Consider the following 24290-nt stretch of genomic DNA (forward strand, 5'->3'; position numbering starts at 1 on the left):
CTAGGACTTAAGGTTGTTTCTGGGATTTTAGGAATGTTTCAATGAGTTTTGGACATTTCTAGGATTTTAGGACATTTCAGATTTTAGGACATGAGGGGCTTATCTAGGACTTCTTTTTGGGGCGTGCAGGGGATCCTGCAATCGCACTTTTTCAATCACCAAGCAACATTTTGATGCTGTTTTACGACTCTGGCACCTGAAAAGTACAAAAAAAATTCCCAGTGTGAATCACTTTATTGTGAATTGGAAAATGTTTAGAGGGCCAGATTTGGTCCTTGGGCCATAAGTTGAGTATCACTGTGCTAGAGGATGTTTTGCACCGTTTGCTGCAAAAAGAAAGGTTGCTAAAACTGGTTTGTTTTCTCTTGACAGTTAACTTTTTAGTCTTTTTTGTCTTTTTTGTTATTTGACGGTCACTTAGGAAACAATTTGAGTTGGGGCCAGTAAACACTGGAACAACAGCAGACAGACAGATACTAGATTGTAATATGTAGACGCATAAGTCCATGGCAAAACGGCAACGTGACGACTTGGGATAAGTTGATGCAACAGTTGAAGTGTCGGTTACAGACTCTTGTGTCAGACAGGACTTCACAGATCCATTTTTACACACTGAAGAGTAAATAAATAAAGTGAAAGAGGAGAAGAAACAATGGATGATTTACACCTCTGGTGACAGAACAGCAGGTTTTACTGGTGACATGCTGGTATTTTCATTAAACTTTATTACACTGAACGTGTTTTCAGGCTGCAGTATCTGTCTCAGTCTGATTTAATGAATACTTTTGCTCTGAATTTAGAGGCTGCAGTGAATCAGTGCGTTTCCTACACAGAATGTTATCTTGAAGCATTTACTTTGAAAGCTGATTTGGAAAGCTCGTCCTTGAAATCCTTCCTTAACTGTGTTCATTGATTCAGACGACTTTTAACAGCAGCAATTAAGAAGACACGAGGAGTGAAGCTGTGTCAAGACCACGTCATCGAACTGCAGAACCACAATTTCAGACCTGCAGTTCTGTGCCAACCTGGACCACCCACAGCACAGGTGTGTGTGTGTGTGTGTGTGCGTGCGTGCGTGCGTGCGTGCGTGCGTGCGTGCGTGCGTGCGTGCGTGCGTGCGTGCGTGCGTGCGTGTGTGTGTGTAGGCGTTGGATCCATGCTATAAGAACCATGTCTTTTTTTTCACACCTTTTGCCAAACATAAGTAATGTATTGAATACTTCAATAATTTAATAACTGCCAAATAAATATATATCTATTTTAAATTGATTACAGCTCCATATTTCTTTCCCCTTGTTGCAGCCTTTAGAGTTTAATTAAACGTTTTATTGATCAGCATTTTAAGAATTGGCAGTAATGACATCAACAAGATGTTAACCTGTGAAATCTGTATTTATTGTGCATGTAATCACACTCGCTGAATCATTAAGTCCTAAACAGAAACCCTAAAACCAGCAGACAGTAAAGAACAATCAGCTGCAAACTCATCACTTTTTGTGCGTATGGATCCAAAAACTCTGAAGTATTTCTGTTAAACCAACTTTCACCTTTTTATTGCAGGCCTCAACAATGAACACTCGAAGAGTAACACCAGTGTTTTGGAGTGACAAAAAAAAAAACACAAGACAAAAACTAATATATGTTCTTTGGTAAGGAATACAAATTAAACTGTAAAAAGTGAAAACATACTGCAGAGAAAGACCGGTTCTGAATTTCAATCAGCTTGGACTCGCTGATGTTTCTGTTATGAACAAGTTGCTGACAGAAATGAAAGATGCCACTGTAACAAATCTTAATCTGAACTAGTGGAAAACATCTGAGTCTGACTTCTGCTTTGCATTAAATGCTTGAGACAAAGTTTGAAACTCTCAGAGACGCAACTCTCTCCCAGCTGAGATCTGACATCACTACAATAGATTATATAACTTAATATATATTTTCAGTGTATTTTCGCTCAGTCGTTGACCTCCAAACCATTTAAACTTGATCCCCAAGATTATTTCTGTCACAAGCATCTCTGCTTCACCAGTTTTTCTTCTTTAGGAGCTCAAAGTGGATTCAGGATTACAAAAACTGAACTTTTTAAAACTCTGATTGAACCAGCCGTCCTTTGAACACCAGCTTTCTCTGTAGAAAGTATAGTATGAACTAGTTTGTGTTGATTGATATATCTTTTTGTTGATGAAAGCTCTATGAGCCTGGAAACTTGCAGACTGAAGTTTCTTGTTTTCTAATTTGCAGGAGCAGCAAGAAGACGGCACGACTCGGCAAAGAATACAGAAACTTCAACAGAACTACCTACTGTTTGATTGACAGGTGATCTTTTGGAAACACGGAGGGCTCACAGCACCAGTCACATAGTCACATCTTCCTTTTGACTGTCACTTACAGGAAACCCAGTACAGAAGCAGTGGGGTTTTTAACGGTCAGTAGTGTTCACGTCTGGCCTTTACAGGTGTGCACGTCCACCTGCTGGTGGCAATCGCGACAGTGCACGGCGCAGCACCAGTGGAACTTGCACTCACACTTGGTGGTGCGGCTGACCCGTGACGTGTCGTAGCCTCGGCCGCAGCACATCACCTCACAGCCATCCACGCCGCGGGACGTCCGGTTACAGACACGCCCTCCTGTTCCCATCGACCCTGCAGAGAGAGAGAGGTAAGTGAGGATTTCAGCAATTGATTTGCTTTGCATTTCTAAGAATTTGGTACAGATTTCTGTTTCATTTAATATTTTAAAAATAGGTGAAAATCTTCAGAAATGTTTGCATTCATTTTTTTTAAAGTGCAAAATCAGCTACACATTTTCATGTTTTCTGGATTTTCTCTATTCAGAGCTGTGCATATTCAGCAATTTCCTGCAGCAAAAAATGTGAAAAACACAAAGAACCTCAGGACCCCCAATTTTGGCAAATTATTAAAAAAAAAATACCAGGTTACCACACATTTTTACAAATGATAATTTAAAACTTTTTTCATATTATTCAACTCGATTTCCATGACTTTACCTCAGTACTTTAAAGCAGTCTGCCTGGACACCTCTGAGAAGAGGCATTTTGAAACCGGGTGCGATTTTAAATGTGGAGAGAGAAGCACACTTCATTTTCCCTCCGCTACATTTGGCCACTATTCAACTCTGCAACAAAACACCCAGAGTGGCTCGGGTTGCCTCTCTCTGCCCATGCATTATATCTGTCATTTGAAAGCCATGTATTATTAAACACATTTGCACATAAACAAACTGCTAACGCTTGGTAACATTACTTACACATTAAATATTCCCGCTGCCAGCTAGCTTCATTTGCCAACGTATGTCCCTCAATACTAGTGAAATTTCAGTGATCCTGCAGTGCAGCCCGAGACTTAAACTAGTAACAAAAAAGTATTTTGTGTAACCTTAAACCTTAATAACTCCTCTCCAAAACATTCTGTCGGTTCCAAACATTTCCAGGTTTGATAACAGCTTTTCTCATTTATTTCACAACTTTTCCAGGAATTTCATGACTGTGGGAAAGGCTAGATTCAATCAGCACCAACCCTAACAAACAATAAGACACTATCACATCTCTTTTTATATTTTCAAACATCATTCTTTCATATAAGCTGTCAAAGTGTGTTGGTGTTGGATTAATTTGATGAAAATAAAATAAAAAATAATTAGAAAGGAAAAACCATCTCTTTTCAGGGTTTTTCAGTAAAACATTGGGACTGCCCCTAAATATATAGTCTTCACTTGTGTTTGAATTTAGATGAACTTCTTTGCTTTTTGAGGCCAAATCATTTTACCAGCAAGAGGATTTAACTTAATTTCCTCCAGAATTAGCGTTAGATTAGATTCAATAAACAAGAAAACACATTTCCGTTGCTTCCTGGTGGAAATGTGCAACACCTACACTGACAATTATTCCAGGCTAAAAAAAGGTGTGAAGCATCTTGGGAAATTGCTTTGCATTTAAGACATAAGTGCCTCTTTAACGTAGTTACTGATGTGGAATGAGGATGTGACTTGGCGGTACTGAAGCTGAGATGTGGCCAATCAGATTCGTTTTCCAGGTTATCAAGAGCCAATGGGAGCGCAGTATAATGCTGGCAGTGCAGCGCAGAGGAGGCGGAGGGAGTGAGGAGCGGGTTTGGGGGTGAGTAAGATGATGAACGCTGGACGAAGGAGAGATGAGAGATTGATGATAGGAGCCGTCAGCCTGCTCTCCCACTCTTCATCAGCTGTTCATTTTAAAGGAGACATCCATCACACATACACACACACACACACACAGCACTATCTCCTCACACTGATAGTGTACACCCACACACACACAGCACTATCTTTGCAAACACACTTCTACAGTGCTTTTTCTTTCAGGTGTGTGTCTGCACAGACAGCTGCAGCTTCATTTATGATCAAACTAAGGAAGCCTGTGATGGTCAAACTGTAGCTGCAGGTGTTATAATGTTTTCTTGTGATCAGAATTATCAAACAAAACAAACAAAACCAAACCCGTCTTTTTTGTGAGTTTTTGGCTACATATGCATTAAAAAGCTTGATGGCTGATTTTTTTTCCCCAGATCCGATTTTTCTGTTCACATTTCATTTTTGGAGTGACCCATACGTGCATTCAGTGTGAACAGATTTCTGCCCCAAAACACTTCACCTGTAGCAAATAATGTCACACACATGCACGCTGGAAAAGCAACAAAAAACATCATGTTGTGTAGCCTTTGAGAAAAAAAATGAACAGGGCAACTTGAGTCTCTGAAATGATTTGCTGCGGATTTCGGGCCATTTTTTCAAAAATACTATAAACTTTCCCAAACAGAAGCAAGTGGGAAATTGTAAAGCGGTTTGGACTGTTAAACAAACAGTCCATCACCTTGGAGTTTTTATTTTATTTTTTAATTTTTTTCACTATTACTATGACTCCTACATGTACTATTTTAAAATGTAGGCTAAATGATTAATTGAGAAAATATTTGATTGAATAAACAAAAAGGAAACTCATTGTTCGATGCAATCCTTCAAAAAATGTGTGCAAATCTAAAGTGAACCTGATCTAGTGTCATTAAGTACTTTATCATCTATATTGTTACTAAACGGTTTAAACTGCTGACACGCTGTCAGTCCACCCTGGAGATGTTTCAGGGACTTTTATCTGCTGATATTAAATTTGAGCAACATCAAGGTCATCTTTTTTATCTAATGATCGTGAACACCAGTTTGCGTTATCATGGCCAGATTATTATTTCATCACAAAAAACAGGCCTTGTTACACTGAGGTAAAGATGCACTTATTCTGTAATTACAAATGAGTCCTTATTATAGACCTCAAAACCACCAACACGAACGTCATCCTCGAGGCCAGCGCCTGTGATTAAATCTGTGTAAGCGTAAAAAGAGATGAGGGCTCTGGTCATAATGATGTGTCATTGTTTTTGATGAGTGACCAGACATGGCTGACAGGGGCTTCTTTATCAAAAACGAGAAAAATATGTAAATAACTAAAAAGATATGTTGGATTCTGCAGAGCCCAGTGTGTGCCCTGGAAAGGAAAAACTCATTTATGCTCTTGAATGATTAAATTGTTTTGTCACTGTTGGGGGCATTTTTTCTGTTTGTGGGTCTGTGAATGAGATAATGTGTTTTGTTGTTGTAATTCTCTTGTTGCCACGGTGGGTGGTGTCTCTGTGGTGTCTGAACTTTGTTGTGTGGGGAAGTACAGGAAGTGGAAGTGGTAATCACTCTGCAGGTGTGCTGTTTACGGGGGAAGCACACAGTATTTGGACCGTCCTCCTGTCCTAGCCAAACTTTGAGCCTTTTGTTTGTTTTACATAAAAGTTATTAATGGAAATACGTGTGTGTAGATCGGCGAAGGCTATGTCGTTGAATGGACCCCGTGATTGTAAATAAACATCAGTGGAGCCACACGGAAGATTACGCATAAATTACGCAGGTACCGGTATAGCAGCCCCTCAGCGGCTTGTAGATTTTTTGTTTTGGCGAAATCAAGTCATCATATTAAGTCAAAAAACTCCGCTTCAGTTAGACAGTAGAATCGGAAAGGAGGTCATTGCTGCCGTAAAGGCAGATTGTTTTGCTGGCTGGAGGAAGCCGATCAGCTGAGCCGCTCCACGAGTAGCGCACTGTCCAACTTTAAAGGCCCAAGGTTTCCCGAGGTATGTGTACCAGCTTTATGGCCATATTTAAATATGTGTGCACAAGACTTTGCGAGCGTAATTGCAATGCACTGGTCGCTAAATAACACCGATGAGCTCGCGATAAGACTGCTTTGGTCCTGGACTTGCGTTGTGGAGTATTCAGTTAAACGGAGACATTATGGACGGCAAAGCGGCTGCGGCTGCATGGAGTGAAGTGGGAATGAAACGCAATCTGGGAAAAATAAAAGAAAAGGCTTATTAAATTAACACAAAAAGCTCTTTATGAAAAGGTAGAGAGGCTTCAAAATGTAAGAAAAGATAAATTAAATAAGGCCAAAGATCTGAGAAGGATAACTCAAGAGCTCATGCAGAGCAGCAGTGTAAAAGAGGTGAAATCCTTCATTTGTGTGAAGAAGCAAACAATGCGCATGATGCCTTTAATGCCAACTTAAGAAAGTCTCGAACAAAACATTTGGTTTGCTGCAGAAATGCTTGTGGAGAAGAGTTTCATTGCTGATGGTGAACATTGTTTGACAAATGATGATGATGGATGAGTGATTGATGATGTTAACAATGATGACAGCATATCCAGTGAAGCAGTAACAAAAGTGTTAAAACCACAGCTTCATTAAAGTAGAGGCAGAAACAGCCGAACTTCTCGCTCGTGCTGCAGCTTTAAAGGAAAAGCATGCTTTGGGCTGCCTTTACTTTTTGGAGCAGTTTACAAGAGGACAGCCCAGAGAATTGGTGAGGAGTTGTCAGCACATGATTCCTGATCAGCTGGCTAAAGAGGTTCAACAAGAACACTTTGGAAATGAGTACAGGATTGCTGAAGTTTACATAGAGAAGGCCTTGGCCTGGCCTGCTGTAAAGTCAGAGGACGTAAAGGCACTGCAGGCCTTTTCTCTTTTTTATGCATTGTTGTTGCATTGCATGGGGGAGCATCAGTATTCACAAGAACTAGACATGCCAACCAATATGAGAGCAATCATGACAAAGCTGCTATTCAAACTCAGAGAAAAATGGAGAACAGCACATGAGGTTTTGGAGCAGTACTATGGCAGAGCTTGTTTCAAAGATCTTGTCATATTTATTGAACATCAAGAGCTGGAAAAGTGGCCATACCTCTCTGATGTCTGGATGCTCTGCATAGATGCCAATGTTGACTTGTTGATTGGCACAGATGCCCCCAAAGTATTGAAACCCTGGGAGGTTGTCAACAGCCAAGGAAAGGCCCATGCACAGTAAGAACTGTAGTTAACAGTCCCCTTCGGGACGGAGAGTACAGCAGGCCTAAAACAGGGTTTTCAGTGGTTGCCGCCAATAGGATCTCCGTATGTAAGCTGGAGGAAATGTTGAGCAACCAGTAGAATCACGACTTCAATGAAAGAAGCTCAGAGGAAATAGGAATGTCAAGAGAAGACATCAGGCTCTTAAAGATTATGGACGCGTCAGTAAAGCCTCATGATGGACATTACAGCCTGAAAATGCCCCTAAGAAAAGGATCAGCTCACTCTTCACAAATCTGAATTATGTCCACTTAAATCTAAACAAAACTGCACCAAATGTAAGTAGCTCATTAAATGCTTATATGACAATCTTTTACCTGTAAACATAACATGAACATTTCTAGATTAAACATACATTGTTATTTCTACATAACATAATGAACGCTTAATTTAACCACACATTCACTCTGCTTGGCGCTGTGCTGCTCTGTCTGCGGGGGGCTCTGAACAACCAAGTGGTACATTCCAACAACGCTCCGAATTTACCAACAGTCCAGAGTATTTCTGTATAGATAATTTCCAAATGCACCCAAAATATGCCCGCAGGTGAACTCGCTGCTTCTCCCGCAACCCTAGGAGTGCTCTCTTCAAGTATTTGACATTGACGAGACATAAAAAAATGTCCCCATGGACTTTGAAAGGATGTGATGGATACTTTCCAGTATTGTGAAATGTCCTAGGTTAAGGTATGAATGACTTGGCTGATGATGACATAGCTGAGGCCATACATAAATATCAAAAAAGCAGCATAGTCTGCAGTCTTTTCTAGTTTTGTTGTTACCTTGCAGATGTTCTCTGAACCTCTGAGCTGTTGTGTTGCAGATGTTCAGGTGTGACTGACTGTTACTGAAGAACAGCATGTGTGTGTTCAGCTGACTTCTCCTGTATAAATAAAGGTTTAGAAAAAATTATGCGCCGGCTTCAAGTACCATCTCGAACATTGTTCTGGAATTCGCTCGTGTTTACATTCTGCTTGGCTCTGTGTGTGTGTATGCACTGTCTCTGCACCATTCCCGTCGCCAGGTAATATGTCTGGGCATGACCCAAAGCCCCGCCCGCCCGTCATGCACCGGTATGCTGCCCTGCGAGGGATGACATCATGGCCAGAGTCTTCCTCGCAGCCTTCGCTCTGCCTGCGTCTGCTTATTGAATTAAGATGAGGGGGCGCCGAGAGATGAGTTTAGCACCTGAGCCTCGCCGGGGCCGAGGGAAATTGATTTCACACTTTAAAGAGGCACACAGGGGCTGTCTCGCTATCTCTGTGGGCTTTGAGCCTGTGTGTGTGTGTGTGTGTGTGTGTGTGTGTGTGTGTGTTCATCTGTCTGTGAGAATGGATTCAGTCTGTGTGTTATTAAGAATGATTGAGGGTGAGTTTGCATGTCTTGGAGAGGTTTTTCAGTGTGTGTGTGACAGGAGAAAGAAACAGACATGAATAACTCAGTGTGTGTGTGTGTGTGTGTCAAGAAGAATAGAAGAATTGTGCTTCATGTTTGTGTGTGTTTCTAAAAAAAGAGAGAGAGGTAGATTGTACATACAGCATGTGTCACGACTGCCTGTCTGTGAGTGTGTGTCCCTGTCGGTTTGTCTTCAGAGAGGGAGCAAGTTAAGTTCTCATGAGAGGCCCAGGCCCAACACTGTGTGTGTGTGTGTGTGTGTGTGTGTGTGTGTGTGTGTGTGTGTGTGTGTGTGTTACCTCACCCTCTTATAAAATGTCGAAGAATATGCCGCGTTTCCACTGTGTGCTATGGTGCAGCTAAAGTCAACTACACCCACTGCTTTTTAAGATCAGATTTCAGGGGTGTCCCATGCCACCCCAGGACACGCCCTGGGCATCTTAATGTGTCCACGACCTAAAACCCATACATAGTGTATATGTTTTATCACATAAGAGAAAGTAGCAATCATCAAAATCACAAAGCTGATTTTGACAATGTTTTTCTTGCCAAAAGAAAAAAAAATCAAAACAGCAACTGATTTCATGTTCTGCTATTTGACTGTTTGATTCCACAGTTCAAGTTTCAGCCCAAAGAATTGCTTTTTTCCCAAGTGCCTCCCTCACCCCCCACCCTCCCGTAGCTGTTGTAGGACTGTAAATATGACCACCCACCTCTCAGCCCCCAGCTACTGCCGATGCATTTAACACCTAATATAAACTTGTTGTTCAATACCTTTTTATCATTTATTACATTTTATTACCTTATATTTATTGTCTTATTTTGTTTTTAATGCTGCTGGTCAGAGTTGCCAAACATAATTAAGTTGCATTGCCAATGTGATAGTAAGTGTCCCATGTCTTTATCCGTGTCTTACATTATGAATAACATTCCATAAATTCAGTTTTTCTGGGTCTTGGTGGCCTGATGGTACCAACCATGTATATGCAGTGTCTCCAGTTTGATTCCAGCCTGCTGTTGCATGCTGTAACCTACAACATGTTTCCTGTCTGGACTTAAACTGCCACTATTAAAAGGCAAAATAACTAAAATATGACAACATGAGCCTGCTCCAGCAGTGACAGTGAGATGCCGTCAAAAGCTCCCAAGAACAAGAATTAACTCCCGAGCTCAAAGACTAGAAAACACTCTCGCAGCTTTCATCTCCAGACATGAAACAGTCTCGCCCTCTAAATTAAAGCCATGCCTCTGAAAATATCTGAGCAGGTTAAACAGCAGGTTAAAGTTAAGACTCCTTTTAAGGTCGTAAAACTCTCTTAGCACCTAAAAATCACCATGAAGTGCCTGATAACTTAAACTGCACGCAGAGTACATGACACCGTCCCATGACAGACAGATCCCAGCTTTGATTTGCCACAACATCCAAAGTCTCCTTTGACTCACAAGTGTCCTTGAGCAACATGTATAACACACTATGGCAAACATTTTGGGGCTTGATCTCACAGCAAAGTGCAAGTCAAAGTGTTTAATCATTTCAAAAACACCTGTTTTTGTTTCAGGATGAGTCATGAAACAAAAACTAGGATACAGTTTTTACATGAATGTAGAGTTTTTTCTCATCAACCCGCACTTTTAACTGCATTTTCAAGCAGACTTTAAAGGGAAGAAATAACAATTAAAAACATTTTTGGGTAATGAGAAAGGGGTCGAGAAGACTGTGGAGAATCGTCTCACTTTGACACAGAACTCACTGTAAACTATTGCACTCTTTTGTGTTGTGTGATCCAACCTGCCCCGAAATATTCTTTATCTTTGCTGGCCAATCATGCCCTCAGGCGTGTGTGTGTGTTTCCAGTGGTGGTGATTTATAGTGATCTGTGGTGTTCTAAAGTTTCAGCCCACAGAAGTGTGTAATGGGTCTTAAACTGGCTGACACCCGATCGCCACGGATCATCTGCTGCCTGACAGGCATCCACCTCCTCTGGAACACACACACACACACACACACACACACACACACACACACACACAGAGACACACACTGATCTTTCTCTCACACAGTTTCCATACACAAACATTTTCCTTCTTACACACTCGCTGTCCTGTTCAAAGCCTCACACACATACATGAGCACAGATTTCACTCAGATAGACATTTCTGCAACAGCTTATCTGTCTTAACACCAGCATCTCGACTCCAATATCTGTTTTTCTGGCCCGATGAAAACTCCTTTACAAATTAAAAGCAAGGTTGAGTGTGTTTTATTTACTCCACAAAAAATCATAGTCTCCTATAGTATTTTTATACTCAATTCTTAGTGAGAACTTGCAGCCTTGAGCTGTAATGATTCGGTCACTCCTGATGAGACATTAAGATAAGTGTGACGGGCGAGCTGACTCTGGAGCTCAAGATCTACTTTCTTATGTCAGGAGTTTAATCACTTCAAATACAGAAGGCTCAACATCAGAAAGACCTAGACGATTATCATCCAGGTGTACAGCAGCTAGAATTTGGACTAACATAAACAGGGCTCAACCAAAAGAAAACAAGGATGTCTTTTTTTACAATAGCTTCCTAAACTCTGCAGAGAACAGAAAGTCCAGACTGTTGCAGGAATACAATCAATGCAAGCTGAGCCCACTGGCTCCATAATTACACTGTAAAACAGATTTGTTGTGTAGAGAAATCTGTTGATATAAATTCCTGTTTACACACTGGAGACATGACAGGATGCCGTTCATTGTGAACTTTACCCTTCACCTTAAAAATAAGGCTGGCATCAACCTTAACTGATAAAAGCCACCCAGAGACCTGGTTTTGGGAAGTCAACGACTTAATACAATTCTTCTGACGTAAAGGAGCGACAACCAATTACAACAGGGATAGTAAACTTGCTTTGCTTAGGGGCCACATTTGCAAAAATGACAGGACACTTCTGGGATTTTAGGACATTTCTTGAATTTTAGTACGTTTTTAGGATTTTAGGACATTTCTAGGATTTTAGGATGTTTCTAAGATTTGAGGACGTATCTAGGATTTCCGGACAGAAGCTTAGCTAGGACTTCTGTCATGGGTGCAGGGGATCCTCCACTGGCACAACAAAAAGGAGACGGGTCCTCTTCAGTGTGGGCTCATTTGTTGCGCTTAATAACAATGTGAAAGTAGCGGAGAACTTTTATTTCGACAAACCACTAGAATGTGACTTGTAGAAATGGCAGTGCGTCTGGTAAAGTAAGGGGAAGTATGCTACCTCAAAAGCAACGGCTGCAAGCTGCCATAAAATGGAAAGATGATGCAACTATGCGCAGTTGAAGCAAGAGGCAAAGTACCATGAAATTTCCACCATGAATTTGTACAGAAAAAGGCACAAATAGGTGTAATAATAAATCATCAAAATGCAGCAAAATAAGTGATTGTTGTTCAAAATTTCTCTGGGGAGGCTGCCCACTTAACCCCATTTAACATGTAGTTTGGACTCCCTAAAATGACTTAAACAAAATGCCATCTGATTTTCAGTGATCAGTGCATTTACATGCACAGTTAAGTCAAACTCAGTTATAACTTGATTAGGCCTTTTAATTGGACTACTGTCTTTGTCCCAGTATACAAGCACTAGGGGAGAATCTGTTTATTGACGGAGATATGTCAGACTACACCACTGTAGGTGGCGATATGACCCCTTTAAGCTAGTTGCTATTTGACCCTCCTCTGGTTGATGAATTGCATCTTATACCAGACAAGCAGCAAATGGGTTGCATGTTGATGGGTAAACACATGGATACATTTCCAATGCTGTTTATTTCATACATATGCTACACTTTATTTCATACCTTCATCTTGTTTTGTTTTTCCTGGCTTTGTTTTATGAATTTATGCTGTTCAACTTTCAGGTCAAAGCTTGGAGCAGGGACTATGGAGCATGCGCAGAATACCTAGGCCAGTTCAGGTCCGATTGAGGCGTATACACGAAAGAGTAAATCAACCCCCAACTACATTATCTAGCTGTGTTCGTCCAACTCTGAGACATTGGACTTAGGATGATTTCAGTCGGACTGTTTACATGTATTTTTAAAAGTTCAGATTTAGTTGGACTAACACAACAATTCAGATTTTTCTAACATCATGTACAAGTACTGAGTACCAATCTTTGTAAATATACCTGCATATATATGCAGATCTGTGGGAAACAGTTTTGGTATTGCACATATTCTGGTCGCCGTTTGACGTCTGTTTATATTCTATGTGATCTTAACCGATCACATTTGAGCTGGCTTTTGTTGCATGCAGGTAAACAGCCTGTTTGGAGAGTAAAATTGGTTTAAAGCATTGGCTGAAATGCAATCTAAAAAAAATGAGATTTAGCTTTTTACTAATCTCTAGAAACAGATATCGTAGACCGATAGCTGATGGGTTCTGAGATTGCTTTTGAAACAATCCGGTCTTTGACATCTTCTCTCAACTCCAAGTCTGGTGTCATGTCTCAGGTTGCCAACCTGGCTGTAAACAATGAGCGGCGCATATCCACTGGCCACACCGAAACTCCTGAAATATTGGCAATCTCCCCCAGAGGCTACATTGTCGTCAGACCAATAGCCACGGGGTCCCAAAATTAAATCAGCTCTTACTGGAAAGTTGAGTGTATCTAAAGTTACTTAGAGTTACCTAATCTGAATCATTTAGGCAGCGCGGTGACTGTCTCATCACATCCTCTAGTTATGTAAAGGTCAGAGAGTGTCTACCTGACTCGTGGTCCCGTATGCAGTAGTCCGGCGAGTCCTCAAAGTACACCAAGTCATTCTTGCTGGGTCGTTTGAAGTGTGTGTGCGCAGCTGTGAACCCAGTGCCGTACTGGTTGACGACCACCTGCACAGCGCCATTATACCTCTTGCGAAGGTGGTCGCCGGTGCGTCTGAAGTCAGCCATGGCTAGCCAGCAGGTCCGAACGCTGCATGACCCGCTGACCCCGTGACATTTACACTCTAGAGTCATGAAGCGCTTCACAGCCTGGAGAGGAGAGAGAGGAAGAAGTATGTAGAGATGAACTGTAGCAGGAAGTAGTAGAAAAGAACAGTACTAATGACAGTTTTAAATCTTTTTGAGAATGAAACACCATCTCTGAAACACAAACTCATCTGATCAGTGGACTCCTTTTTGTAATTCCTACAGAATGAGGTTCGGTGCCTCCTCACCTTCCTGCCGGCTCGGTTGTTGTGCAGGTTCATGAGTGCCCGGGCGTCCCTCTCCTTCCTCTCCTTGGCGTCCACAAAGCCCTGGCTGAAGCGCATGGCGTGCTCCACGTGGTCACTGCAGCCGCCCCAGTCAAAAGAGCCTTTGGCGTCCTGCGATGAGCCCTTCTTTGTGGGATCGCAGGAGCAGGAGTCCAGCTCGCCTTGGCTGCAGGCTCGAGCCAACGTGTAAACCACACCGGCCGAGGAGATGGCATACATGAAGGCCACCTCGCGGCTGCCTGAAGGAGAGAGGATGAAATGCTTCAATCTCTGTAGCACACACCTGAAACAAAAGGCAAGTCTCTTCACAGAATTTAAAACACACAGGCTCTCATCCATTAAATGTGAGCAGAATAAAATTGTTTGTAAAGTGTTTGCAGAAGGAAATTTACGTGTATTTTGGCATTCATCAATATGATAGCAGCTCAAGTCTTTCTTTAGGTGTCACCAAAATGTATCCCTGCCTCTGTCTGATCGTGGTGCTTGTGTAAATAGGCATTGTATATAAATCTTGCTTTCATTATTAGAGATTATCATTTTAATTCGGATTGTGCTCTTTTTCGTTCACAACACACAGGTGCCTCTGAACCACGCAAACTAAACGTGACAAAAGTTTAGTAATATTTAGCAAAATTAGTTGGCAGTTGGTATTTTGGGCCGGAGGCTGATTAAAAACATAAATTTGTAATGTCAAAATAGGCTTTTATTATTTTACATATAGTAAAATATATATTTTTAAAGTATTTGTATTTAAAGCTTAGGCCTGGTGTGTTTTCTTGCAACAGTTCTCCATCTTCTCTTCCTTCTGTTAGACTATCATCTCGTACATGAAACGTTCAGCAAAGCAGGCTGTGCCCCGCGGTGCGTCTGGTTCACATGGCGATCAATGCTGATGCAGCGCGCAGATGATGATTACCACTCTCTGCTGCATGCTATGCACATTTCTCACACTGCTGGAGAAGCAGAAACAAACACTGCCAAACAAATCTCCTTGCAGCCCTCCTTTCTTGGTTTCCATCTCGCATGCTCTGTTGTTTCATCACTTTCCCTCTTTCCCCCTTCTCTCTGTCCCTCTTGATTCAGTCAATTTAAACGTGCACAAAAGTGCCATTTAAGCACCAGGCAGTTCATGATAGTTTTATAAAAGTAAATAAAATATTTTTTCTCAGCTCTACCCAAAAATAACTTTATCTTAACATCCAAAAGGTTTTTCTCTCTCTCTCTCCTTCTTTGTTTGCTGCGTGTTTGCAGGTGGATAGGATGCACTAATTTATCGTAATTATCACCTTCTTATATGGTGGTCACTGGTTATTCATCGGCAGGGATGTATGCTAATTGCAGGAACGTCTGTTTGTCTGCTGTTAATTTAGGCTGATTGGCGCACATGAACATACACGTGCCTACGACAGAGCCGAGGTTCCCACAACCTTCATGAAATCGGTGTAGACTTTTAGTAACAAGATGTTTTATGTACAAATCTACCCACACATATACCAGCATTTCATGAATGAGACCCACTGTGTTTAGATTAAATCCTCTATTTAAGTTAGGAGCATGTATTTTCTTTGTGTTTTCAGGCAGGCAGTATTCTGAATTTGATGTAGGTCTTAATAACAGCATATTCCCTTTAAATATTCCAAATTGGACAAATTTCTAAGTTTAGCATCTTCCGACTTGTCCAATATGCCGGTATTTTTTTGGTTTTGGGGGCATTCTTTGGGCATATATACAGCCAGTTCAGAATATGCGCCTCAGTTGTTTTGCTGCAGTTTGTGAGACACAGCCTCTCCTCTGTTTACAATTGGCCCTGCGTGTGTTGGGGAAGATGTTTCTTTTTTGAATTTGCTTTTGTTTTATTTATTTGGGGTGCATTGGGCTCTCAGGGCGACTGTAGAAAATAGCTAAAACCCAGAACTATAACAAGATTAAGAGTCTACAGTCATGCTAGCGGCTCTGTGAGGCTGTAGCTGTGCTCTGAAGGTAAAGTACCATGAAATTTCCACCATGAATTTGCACAGAAAAGGTACAAATAGGTGTAAAAATAAATCATCAAAATGCAGGAAAATAAGTGATTGTTGCTCAAAATTTCTCTGGGAAGGATGCCCACTTAACCCCATTTAACATGTAGTTTGGACTGCCTAAAATGACTTAAACAAAATGCCATTTGATTTTCAGTAATCAGTGCATTTACATGCACAGTTAATTCACAGACTTTTTTTTTTTTTACTTTTCATAGGTACTGTAGCTGCCCTTATGAAGTACGCACTATGGCAGGCAGTATGCACACAGTCTGGACATACTGCTACTAACATTGCACTGTAACCTTTGACCCTCATACTCATATCTTCAGCTGTGCAGAGGATTATGGGTTAAAATAGCCAGAAAAGCATGCCAGGTTGCTGCAACATGCGAGCAGATTTAGTAGAACAGTGTTACTACACTTACAGCCCGCGGGGCCTGATCGAGCCCCCACCAGGATCCCTGGTGGCCCCCACCCATATTCTAATTCACAATAAAAATAATGTGATTCACACTAGGCATTGTTTATGTACTTCTAATATACATAAGGTGCTCGGGTGCATAAAACAACATTAAAATATAACTACTTTATTAAAAAATTGCTAGTGGAGGATCTCCCGCAGCCCCCGACAGAGGTTCTAGCTAAGCCCCAGTGTGCTAAAATCTTAGAAACGTCCAAAAATCCAAGAAATTTTCTGAAATTACAGAAACGTCCTGGAACCATAGAAACTAAATGTTTTTCTGGCATGCTAAATAGTGAGGTGGTTTAGGTATTGGAATGTACAGCAACACAGGCTTACTGTCAGCATGCTCCCAGTGACAACACTAAAGAGTTGATAGCAGGTAGAATGGTTTGTTAGTTTAATGTGTTAGTACGCTCACATTTTCTAATTAACCCACCCTGACCAGCTAAACACAAAGTATGACTGAGGCTGATGGGATGTCTTCAGTTTTGCAGGTATTTGGTGACACTGTGGCTAACAAAGTACAGATCTACACACTGACATCATCTTTCTCCGAATACTGAAAACCAAAAGATCAAGATAAGAAAACAATAACAAAAACCCATCAGCACAGTTACTGCTATGCATCTCTCTATCATTAAAATCCACTGATGTGAGATCTGAATCAAACACAAAAGTTTTATCTGTTATGGATCTCTGGCGTTCCCCAATACAGGCAAAATAAATCCCTGACAAACAGAGAGATCCTTCAAAAATTTGGCCCCCGCTGCTACCTGTATGACCCGTGGGTGTGTTGTTGCCTGCTGAAGGCTTTTATGGGTATGAAATAAAAAAACGCTTCATCTACTGCCATGACAGATAAACAGCTAACGTTTACCAGCAATGCCCTGACAGGGAGCCCTTATCTCCCTCCACATGTAACTGATGAGAGATCTGAAAAACATCAAAGGTCGAGGCAGGGAAAGTTTGTGTGTGTGTGTGTGTGTGTGTGTGTGTGTGTGTGTGTGTGTGTGTGTGCGTGTGTGTGTGTCTTACCTCTGCTACAAAATTGTGACAAATGTAAGGCACACATTGACAGCAAGTGGATTTTTTAAATGTATAGAGCTGCAACTAATAATTATTGATTTTTAGTAGTGATGAACTTATCTTGTTTAAATTCCTAATTTTTTTTAATGTATAAAATGTGGGGAAAAAAAGATGTAAAGGGTGTTAGTTAAATCAATCATTAAATCTCTCTAAACCAGTGATACTCAATTTATTGCCCTCGAGCCAAGTCATACACACTGGGAGTTGTTGTTGTACCTCCTCCTAAAATTTTAAAAAGGAAGGAAAGAAATTATCATTGGATTTCAGATTTCCGATGGTCCTGGAACACATCATGTGTTATCACACAGGTTTGTGAAACAAAATTCCATGAAAAAAAATCAGGATGTATTTCAATTTCCAAAACTTTGCCAGGCCTGGAAATTGCCTTTTGCAATTCCATGACTTTACCAGGTTTTTCATGGCCGTATGAACCCTGATACAGTGATTTGTGTGTGTGTGTGTGTGTGTGTGTGTGTGTGTGTGTGTGTGTGTGTCTCACTCAGGCAGCTAAGTTGAGCGTGGCTAACGAGGTTAATGAGGAGAACGCTGAGAGAACACGACACCAGAGAGAGAAAACTCCTGTGTAATTGTTTGAAATTAGCCTGCTGACATTGACAATAAGGAGCTTCTGACGAGGCCCTCGATGTGCCGAGATAATGTTGTGTGACACGGCCGGGGTCCGGCTGGGAGGTCCGAATACCACACGGCTGATTAGAGGCCCCCGACATGAAACGGACTAAGTCGAGGGATCTGCCTTGCGGGGTTAAATCTCAGGGCATGGGAGAGGAACATCAGGCCGCCAGGCCCTGATGATCCTCTGCTGGCAATAAGAAAAGATTATGGCTTGTTATAACACGTCTTCACAGGAGATTCAGACTGTTTCTCGCTGCTGAGACGTCACAGTGACACGTCTAATTAGACAGGACGCTTCTGTCCAGAGCTTATGTCTGTCACAGGCAGCGGCAGGCTGCTTCATTACTAGTTAATCATTTCAATCCCTCAATACTGCCTGGGAGGAGTCATCTGCCACACTATGCATCACATTTATTTTCTTCTACACCCCCAACCGCCCAAAAATATATGTCTGTGTCTTCTCTTGACTCTAAATCAAGTCTCTTCTTCTGCAAATGATCAGAGAGGGTAAACAGTGCTAATAACCCCACGTGGTTTTTGAAAGTGGTGGGATTACTTTTATTTGGAAAAAGTCAAAATTTCTACCATTCCTCTTTTGAACGAGCTGAGTGGAGACTAATTAGCTAACTGAGACAGTAGCTGAAGTGGATCTAACATAAACATCATCGTGATAAATCTGAATCAAAACGATACAAATATAAAGTTGTTTTTATTAGTAACTGATACCACTGAAATAATAATACTATGACAAGACGTTAATTTTATAAAAGTTATGAACTTAAAGCTTCAGTCATCAAAACTGTGGCCGATTCATTTTTTTTTGTTCTTTGACAGATCTTTTCAGCACTAAATCTGCATACCAAATCTCACAGTATTACTATAACAAAGTACTGAGTCGCATATTAGCCTCTAAACACACAAACAGATGGACGGAGAAACCAGTCGGCTGTACCGATGTGATAAATGTACCATTGTAAAGTGAGACGAGGTGAGGAATGTGATCCAACCTCTGTGGAAAAAAAGGACATATCTGCAAGGGAACTATCAGTGTTGCAGTAAATCAACACTTTGAAAACCAACCAATTGTTTGGATTTGTCAGCAGTAAGTTAAGGCAACATGTTTGTCACTGTAAACAGACGAGTGTGCTGTAACAGGCTTCATCATGCAGAGATTCAATTACAGAATGCGCCAGCAGCAAACAATGACCTGGAAACGCAAGCCAGCAGATAATGTTGCACAAAATCCCGTCACTGAGTTTCTATTCTTAGTCGCGCAGTGTTTGAGGCACCTGATAGGTCATCATATCATGAGTAAGTACTTTCTGTACCTCATCCTGGTATTTTTTTTTTCATTTACTGCTAGGGTGAGCAATAGGGACAAATATAGTACAGCTAAAACTATACGGATATATGTTGATTCGCTGATAACATTTACTAAAATGCTTGTTAGTGTTTTCCTACAACTAAATTTTGTTATTTTCAAAAACAGGTTAAGATTTAGTGAAATCAGGGTTCCTACAACTTAAGGCAAATGTTTTTTTAAGACCTTTGAAGACTTTTTTTTCTTTTTTAATTCAATTGTTGAGATTTTAAAATGCAACATCAGAAAAAAACAAATCATTAAACTTACTTCACACTGTGATAAACATCTAATTCTAGGACTTTTCAAGGTCTTTCTTGGCCCAGTTCCCTCAAATTCAAGGACCCACCACAGTGCAGTTTGAGACACAGATCGGGGTGAATGACTGATACAATACTGAGAATTTTTATGAGAACTAGTCGACTTTCAAGAAACTCACAGACGACAATTAAACAGAGCCTAATGCTAAGATAGACTAAAAAACATATTTTAAAAGAACTAAAATTTCTATTTTTGCACCAAATATATGAATCCAAGCATGTTCAATGACCCATGTCTATTCATATCTATTTAAAAAAAATCAACTGTCAAAACCTGTTTTTTTCAGTTAAATCCAAATACTTTCAAGGATTTCAGAGAGCCGTGAGAAGACTGATGAGAATCTTCTGCCGATACGACTGAAGAGAGACGATACGTGTTTATTTAATAGACTTAACTTTGATCTGATGTCTACAGGTGTAACTCATGGAGAGAAAGTGAGGCAGGTGTTTAAGATGAACATGACACGAAGTAACTTAACAATAACAACTATGGAGAAAATTACTAATCCCTCAAAACCCCAAACCCAAATGTTTTTTGTCCTTCCTCTTCTGCTGAGGCTTAGTGTCTTGCTCAAAGACACTACAGCAGACAGGATGCACGCTTCAGATGAAGGTTTGATGTCAGATCTGAGTCTAGATTACAGACACTCCCTCCCTGCCGCCCCAAATGTTCTCAGATTCATGATTAGAAAAGCTCCATTAGTTAAAAATGTGACTTTTCTAGGCTAAAATGAGAAAACTGGCCCGTCCACTCACTGCGCAGCAGCAGGCGTCCGAACAGGTTGTGGTCTCTGGCCGTGGTGTTGCAGTTCCAGCGATGGTTGCGGAATTGGTGCTGGCACTCTGAGATCCAGTCCTTCATCCCCGCCCCAATGGCCTGCATCACTTTGGGGTGCTGGCGGCACAGCTGGCGCTGCTTGTTCACCAGACCAGGGATGTTGTCGCACATCACCTGGGAGCCCAGCGTGCCCATGTACCTGTAGAGCGTAGGAGCAGATAGAGAGCCCAACCCTTGTGAACATCTGGGTAAAACCTTTTGTTATTTGAGAAAAGTATAAAATGGAAGAAAAAAAATGTGTGTAGAAAGACGTAGACAGGCGAAGAGATGAAAGACTACAATGCAATTTGGTCAATGAGTTCTCTCTCAAAGGCAGAAATCAACAAAAATGTTGAATCTCTTCAATCAACAAAAGTGCAAATAACTCAATACAATCCTGCACATTCACTGTAAAATGTGAAACGCTGATTTTACTTTAAAAATGTAAGAAACCAAGTGCCTTGAAAAGTGTAAGTAAATGTAACTACCAGTCTTAATTTATGTTTACTTTAAAAACTTAAAAATGACAATTTTAATTAAACCAGTCTTTCAAAGTTTTAGCAACTTCAGTAAACCAAGATTACTATCTGTTTTCTGCTGGTTTCAAACTAGTCAATCATATTTGTATTTTCTTAAACATGTAAACAAACAGACCCTGCAGATCTACTTACATCATCATTGGCAAAATCCTCTTTGAAATGATCAAGATTAACTTGGTTTATTGAAGTTGCCAACACTTAAAAAGAACAAGGTAACTGCACTAGTCATTTTGAAGTTGCAACCACTTCACAACATGAAGTAAAAATAGCTAAACTTTCAGTAAACGTAATTAAGAAATGAAGATTAATAGTTATATTTACTTCCCTTTAAAGTAAGATTCACTCAAAAGACTACAGTGTTTAGGTAGCTGCAGTAAAGAAGAGACGCTAAAGCTTTGCAGGGAAGCTGGACACTTCTATAGAAAAGGGGAGAATAAGATGATGAACTATCAGCAAAAAAGTGTCTTCTAGAGAAACTTGTGTTGAAATAACTCCTAACAAGTCCACACTCCCATGTACCTGCAGAACACGGTGATGAAAGATTGGCAGGGAATTTGAACATTTGCAGGCTGCAGGGATTTCCCTCAACCATTAAAGACAGACCGGAGAGGAGCAAGAGAAAAAGGAATTGAGTGAAAATGATATGTCTAAACATCCTCTTAGTATCACAGGCGGTGTGAAGTTTGGAATTTGGAAACAGAGAGCGAAAGACAGCAAATAAAGAGAAATGAAATCATATCAAATGACTGTAAACTTATCTATCCAAATATTCAATCTTCAACATCAGTTTAAAAAAAAAAAAGTTATGAAAACCATTTAATCAGTTAATCTGTGGGACATTTCTGTGGGACATTTCTAATTAACATAAAAGTGACAGTTTTGGAATTAATAAAGACATTTAAATCTAATCAAACAGAATAATTTCAGATTAATTTAAACGGTTAACCGTATTGGCGCGCATTTTGTGCGTCAATACGTTAAACATGTTAATACGTTATGCGGTAAAACGTGTTAATAAGAAAGTCATGCATCCAGCACGTGGGGCTTTTGTAGTTGCATTTAAATTAAGATGTAAAAACTATGCACTTACCACCAGGACGCATCGACCTCGGCCGTCAGCCAGCAGATTGCCACAGATAAATAAAAACATATTCCACTTGGCAATAAGTTCATATTAACCAAACTTCGGTCCTTTATGGATCTGGACGGAGCATTTCCACGGACAAAAGAAAAAAATATAGAACATTAGAAAAGTCAGAACTTGTTGAATCTCCAAATCAAGCTCGGATTAAAAAATATATCATCACAGGACAGTCGGAGGACGGAGGTCTGCGCGTAAAAGCCATGACGGGCTTGGGCTGCGCACGGTGGCAAAGTGCTTATGAGGGGAAAAAAGTGAAGAGCGACTGTCTAATAGTCCAGCAAATATTTTCAGTGGAGATGATGTGCTATCAGGTTTAAATTGCTTTACACAAGGGGTGGGCAGAGTCCCGTCTCAGGAATGAGGTGAAGAAATGAGATGTCTGAGAGTATCTGTTCAGGCTGGTTTGACACCAGACAGGCTTGGCCCGCTTCCAGACCGGAGCTCCGCTGCTCTGAGATGTGGTCCAAGCTGATGGGCTCTGCTCTCAAACTGCACCGACGCGTTCAGGGAAGGAGCCGGTGTGGAGGGGGGGTTCATCCAGCGCGCTCAGCCAATGTCAGTCTCCAACAAAACGCACAAATCCGCTTAGATTCGATTTCAGAGAACAACATGGAGTAGATATTACAGATTGACCGAGGGTTTGGGGAGCCCCGGAACTCCCGAAATATGATTTTTGGACATATGGATGGTGACTTGTGGGCACAGGATCCATATCTCATGCGCACAAGTTATCCAATGGGCATAAAGTTAGTGGCTTGTGGGTGCAGGATTGCTCAAGTGACTCAAAAATATAGTTTTCAAGACTTTGAAGGGATGAAAAGTGAGATTCTATATAGTGATATGATGAAAAAATAGACAACAAAACTATACACTCACATCATGCAATGACCTTACTTTGTGGGCATTTGTTTTCTTATTTCTTATATATTAAACCCGGTCAGATCTCCAGTCCAGTTTAATATGCTTTTATCTCCATATGCTTTTTTTTTAGGATCTGTAGATCTATAATTACTGGCATCAGACTCCACCTTAATACACAGACTCATTTGATGTGATGTCTGTAAGCAAATCACAGTGTCCTACATCATCTAAAGTGGACTGCAGAAGAGTCACGCCCCCTTTTTCAATGAGCATGGCCGACAGGAAAGGAGGAAGGGCGAGGCACGTTTCATTCTATAATTCATATTGCTAAATGGCAAATTTTGTGTTTAAAGTAAACATTAGATGTTAAATTAGTTATACATGTCAAAACATCATTTGAAAGATTTATAGTTTTTACTCATTTTTTAAAGCACAAGATATGAGTTGATTATTCTAGAAAAATATATTATCTCACATATCTGTGAAGACCATTTTTTCTATTTTTTCTTTTCAATATTCGGCGATTTCTGCATTAAGATTCTTTGTCAGTTGGAACAGTCAGGAAAAAAACACAATAAAGAATCCAAAGCAAAATTATTTATGAGAGTGGATTTGGAGTAGAAATCCGTCATTAAATTTTTGTGTGTGTGTGTGTTTGGAAGTTGAGCATGTCCTGAAGGGGTTAAGAACTTTTTCACTTATTAGCCCCCCCCCCCCAAAAAAAAGACAGTCCATTGCTATACCCATCTGACGCACAGGTGCCAAATATTTCTGATCCCCAAAGCATGACACATTGTTATTTTACTGCCGTATTCAAACCATCACTGAGTCCGACTAATAACTCAGGAATGATGATTTAAAAAAAAAAAAAAAGGACAGGAAAAATTAGGCACAGATTCTCCCAAAGCAGCACCTAAAGCTGATGTGTCCATTTCAATTGGATTATCTATCACAGTCTTTTTGAAGTCTCTTGGGGAAATCTGTACC

At 40.7% G+C, this 24290-nt stretch overlaps 1 protein-coding gene across 1 annotated transcript; it reads right to left on the reverse strand.

Annotated features, from left to right (window-relative positions):
* Positions 1-2346: 2346 nt before the first annotated feature.
* wnt2 (wingless-type MMTV integration site family member 2) lies at positions 2347-22471 on the reverse strand. The gene is made up of 5 exons (XM_042495833.1): positions 22389-22471; positions 20699-20919; positions 14022-14299; positions 13572-13836; positions 2347-2642 (listed from the first exon to the last, which is right to left on the reverse strand). Exons 1-5 carry the CDS (start codon positions 22469-22471, stop codon positions 2437-2439), a joined length of 1053 nt encoding a protein of 350 aa, XP_042351767.1. The 3' UTR covers positions 2347-2436.
* Between the last annotated feature and the right edge of the window lie 1819 nt (positions 22472-24290).

The sequence above is a fragment of the Plectropomus leopardus genome, chromosome 11, assembly GCF_008729295.1.
Source record: "Plectropomus leopardus isolate mb chromosome 11, YSFRI_Pleo_2.0, whole genome shotgun sequence".
Lineage (NCBI taxonomy): Eukaryota > Metazoa > Chordata > Actinopteri > Perciformes > Serranidae > Plectropomus > Plectropomus leopardus.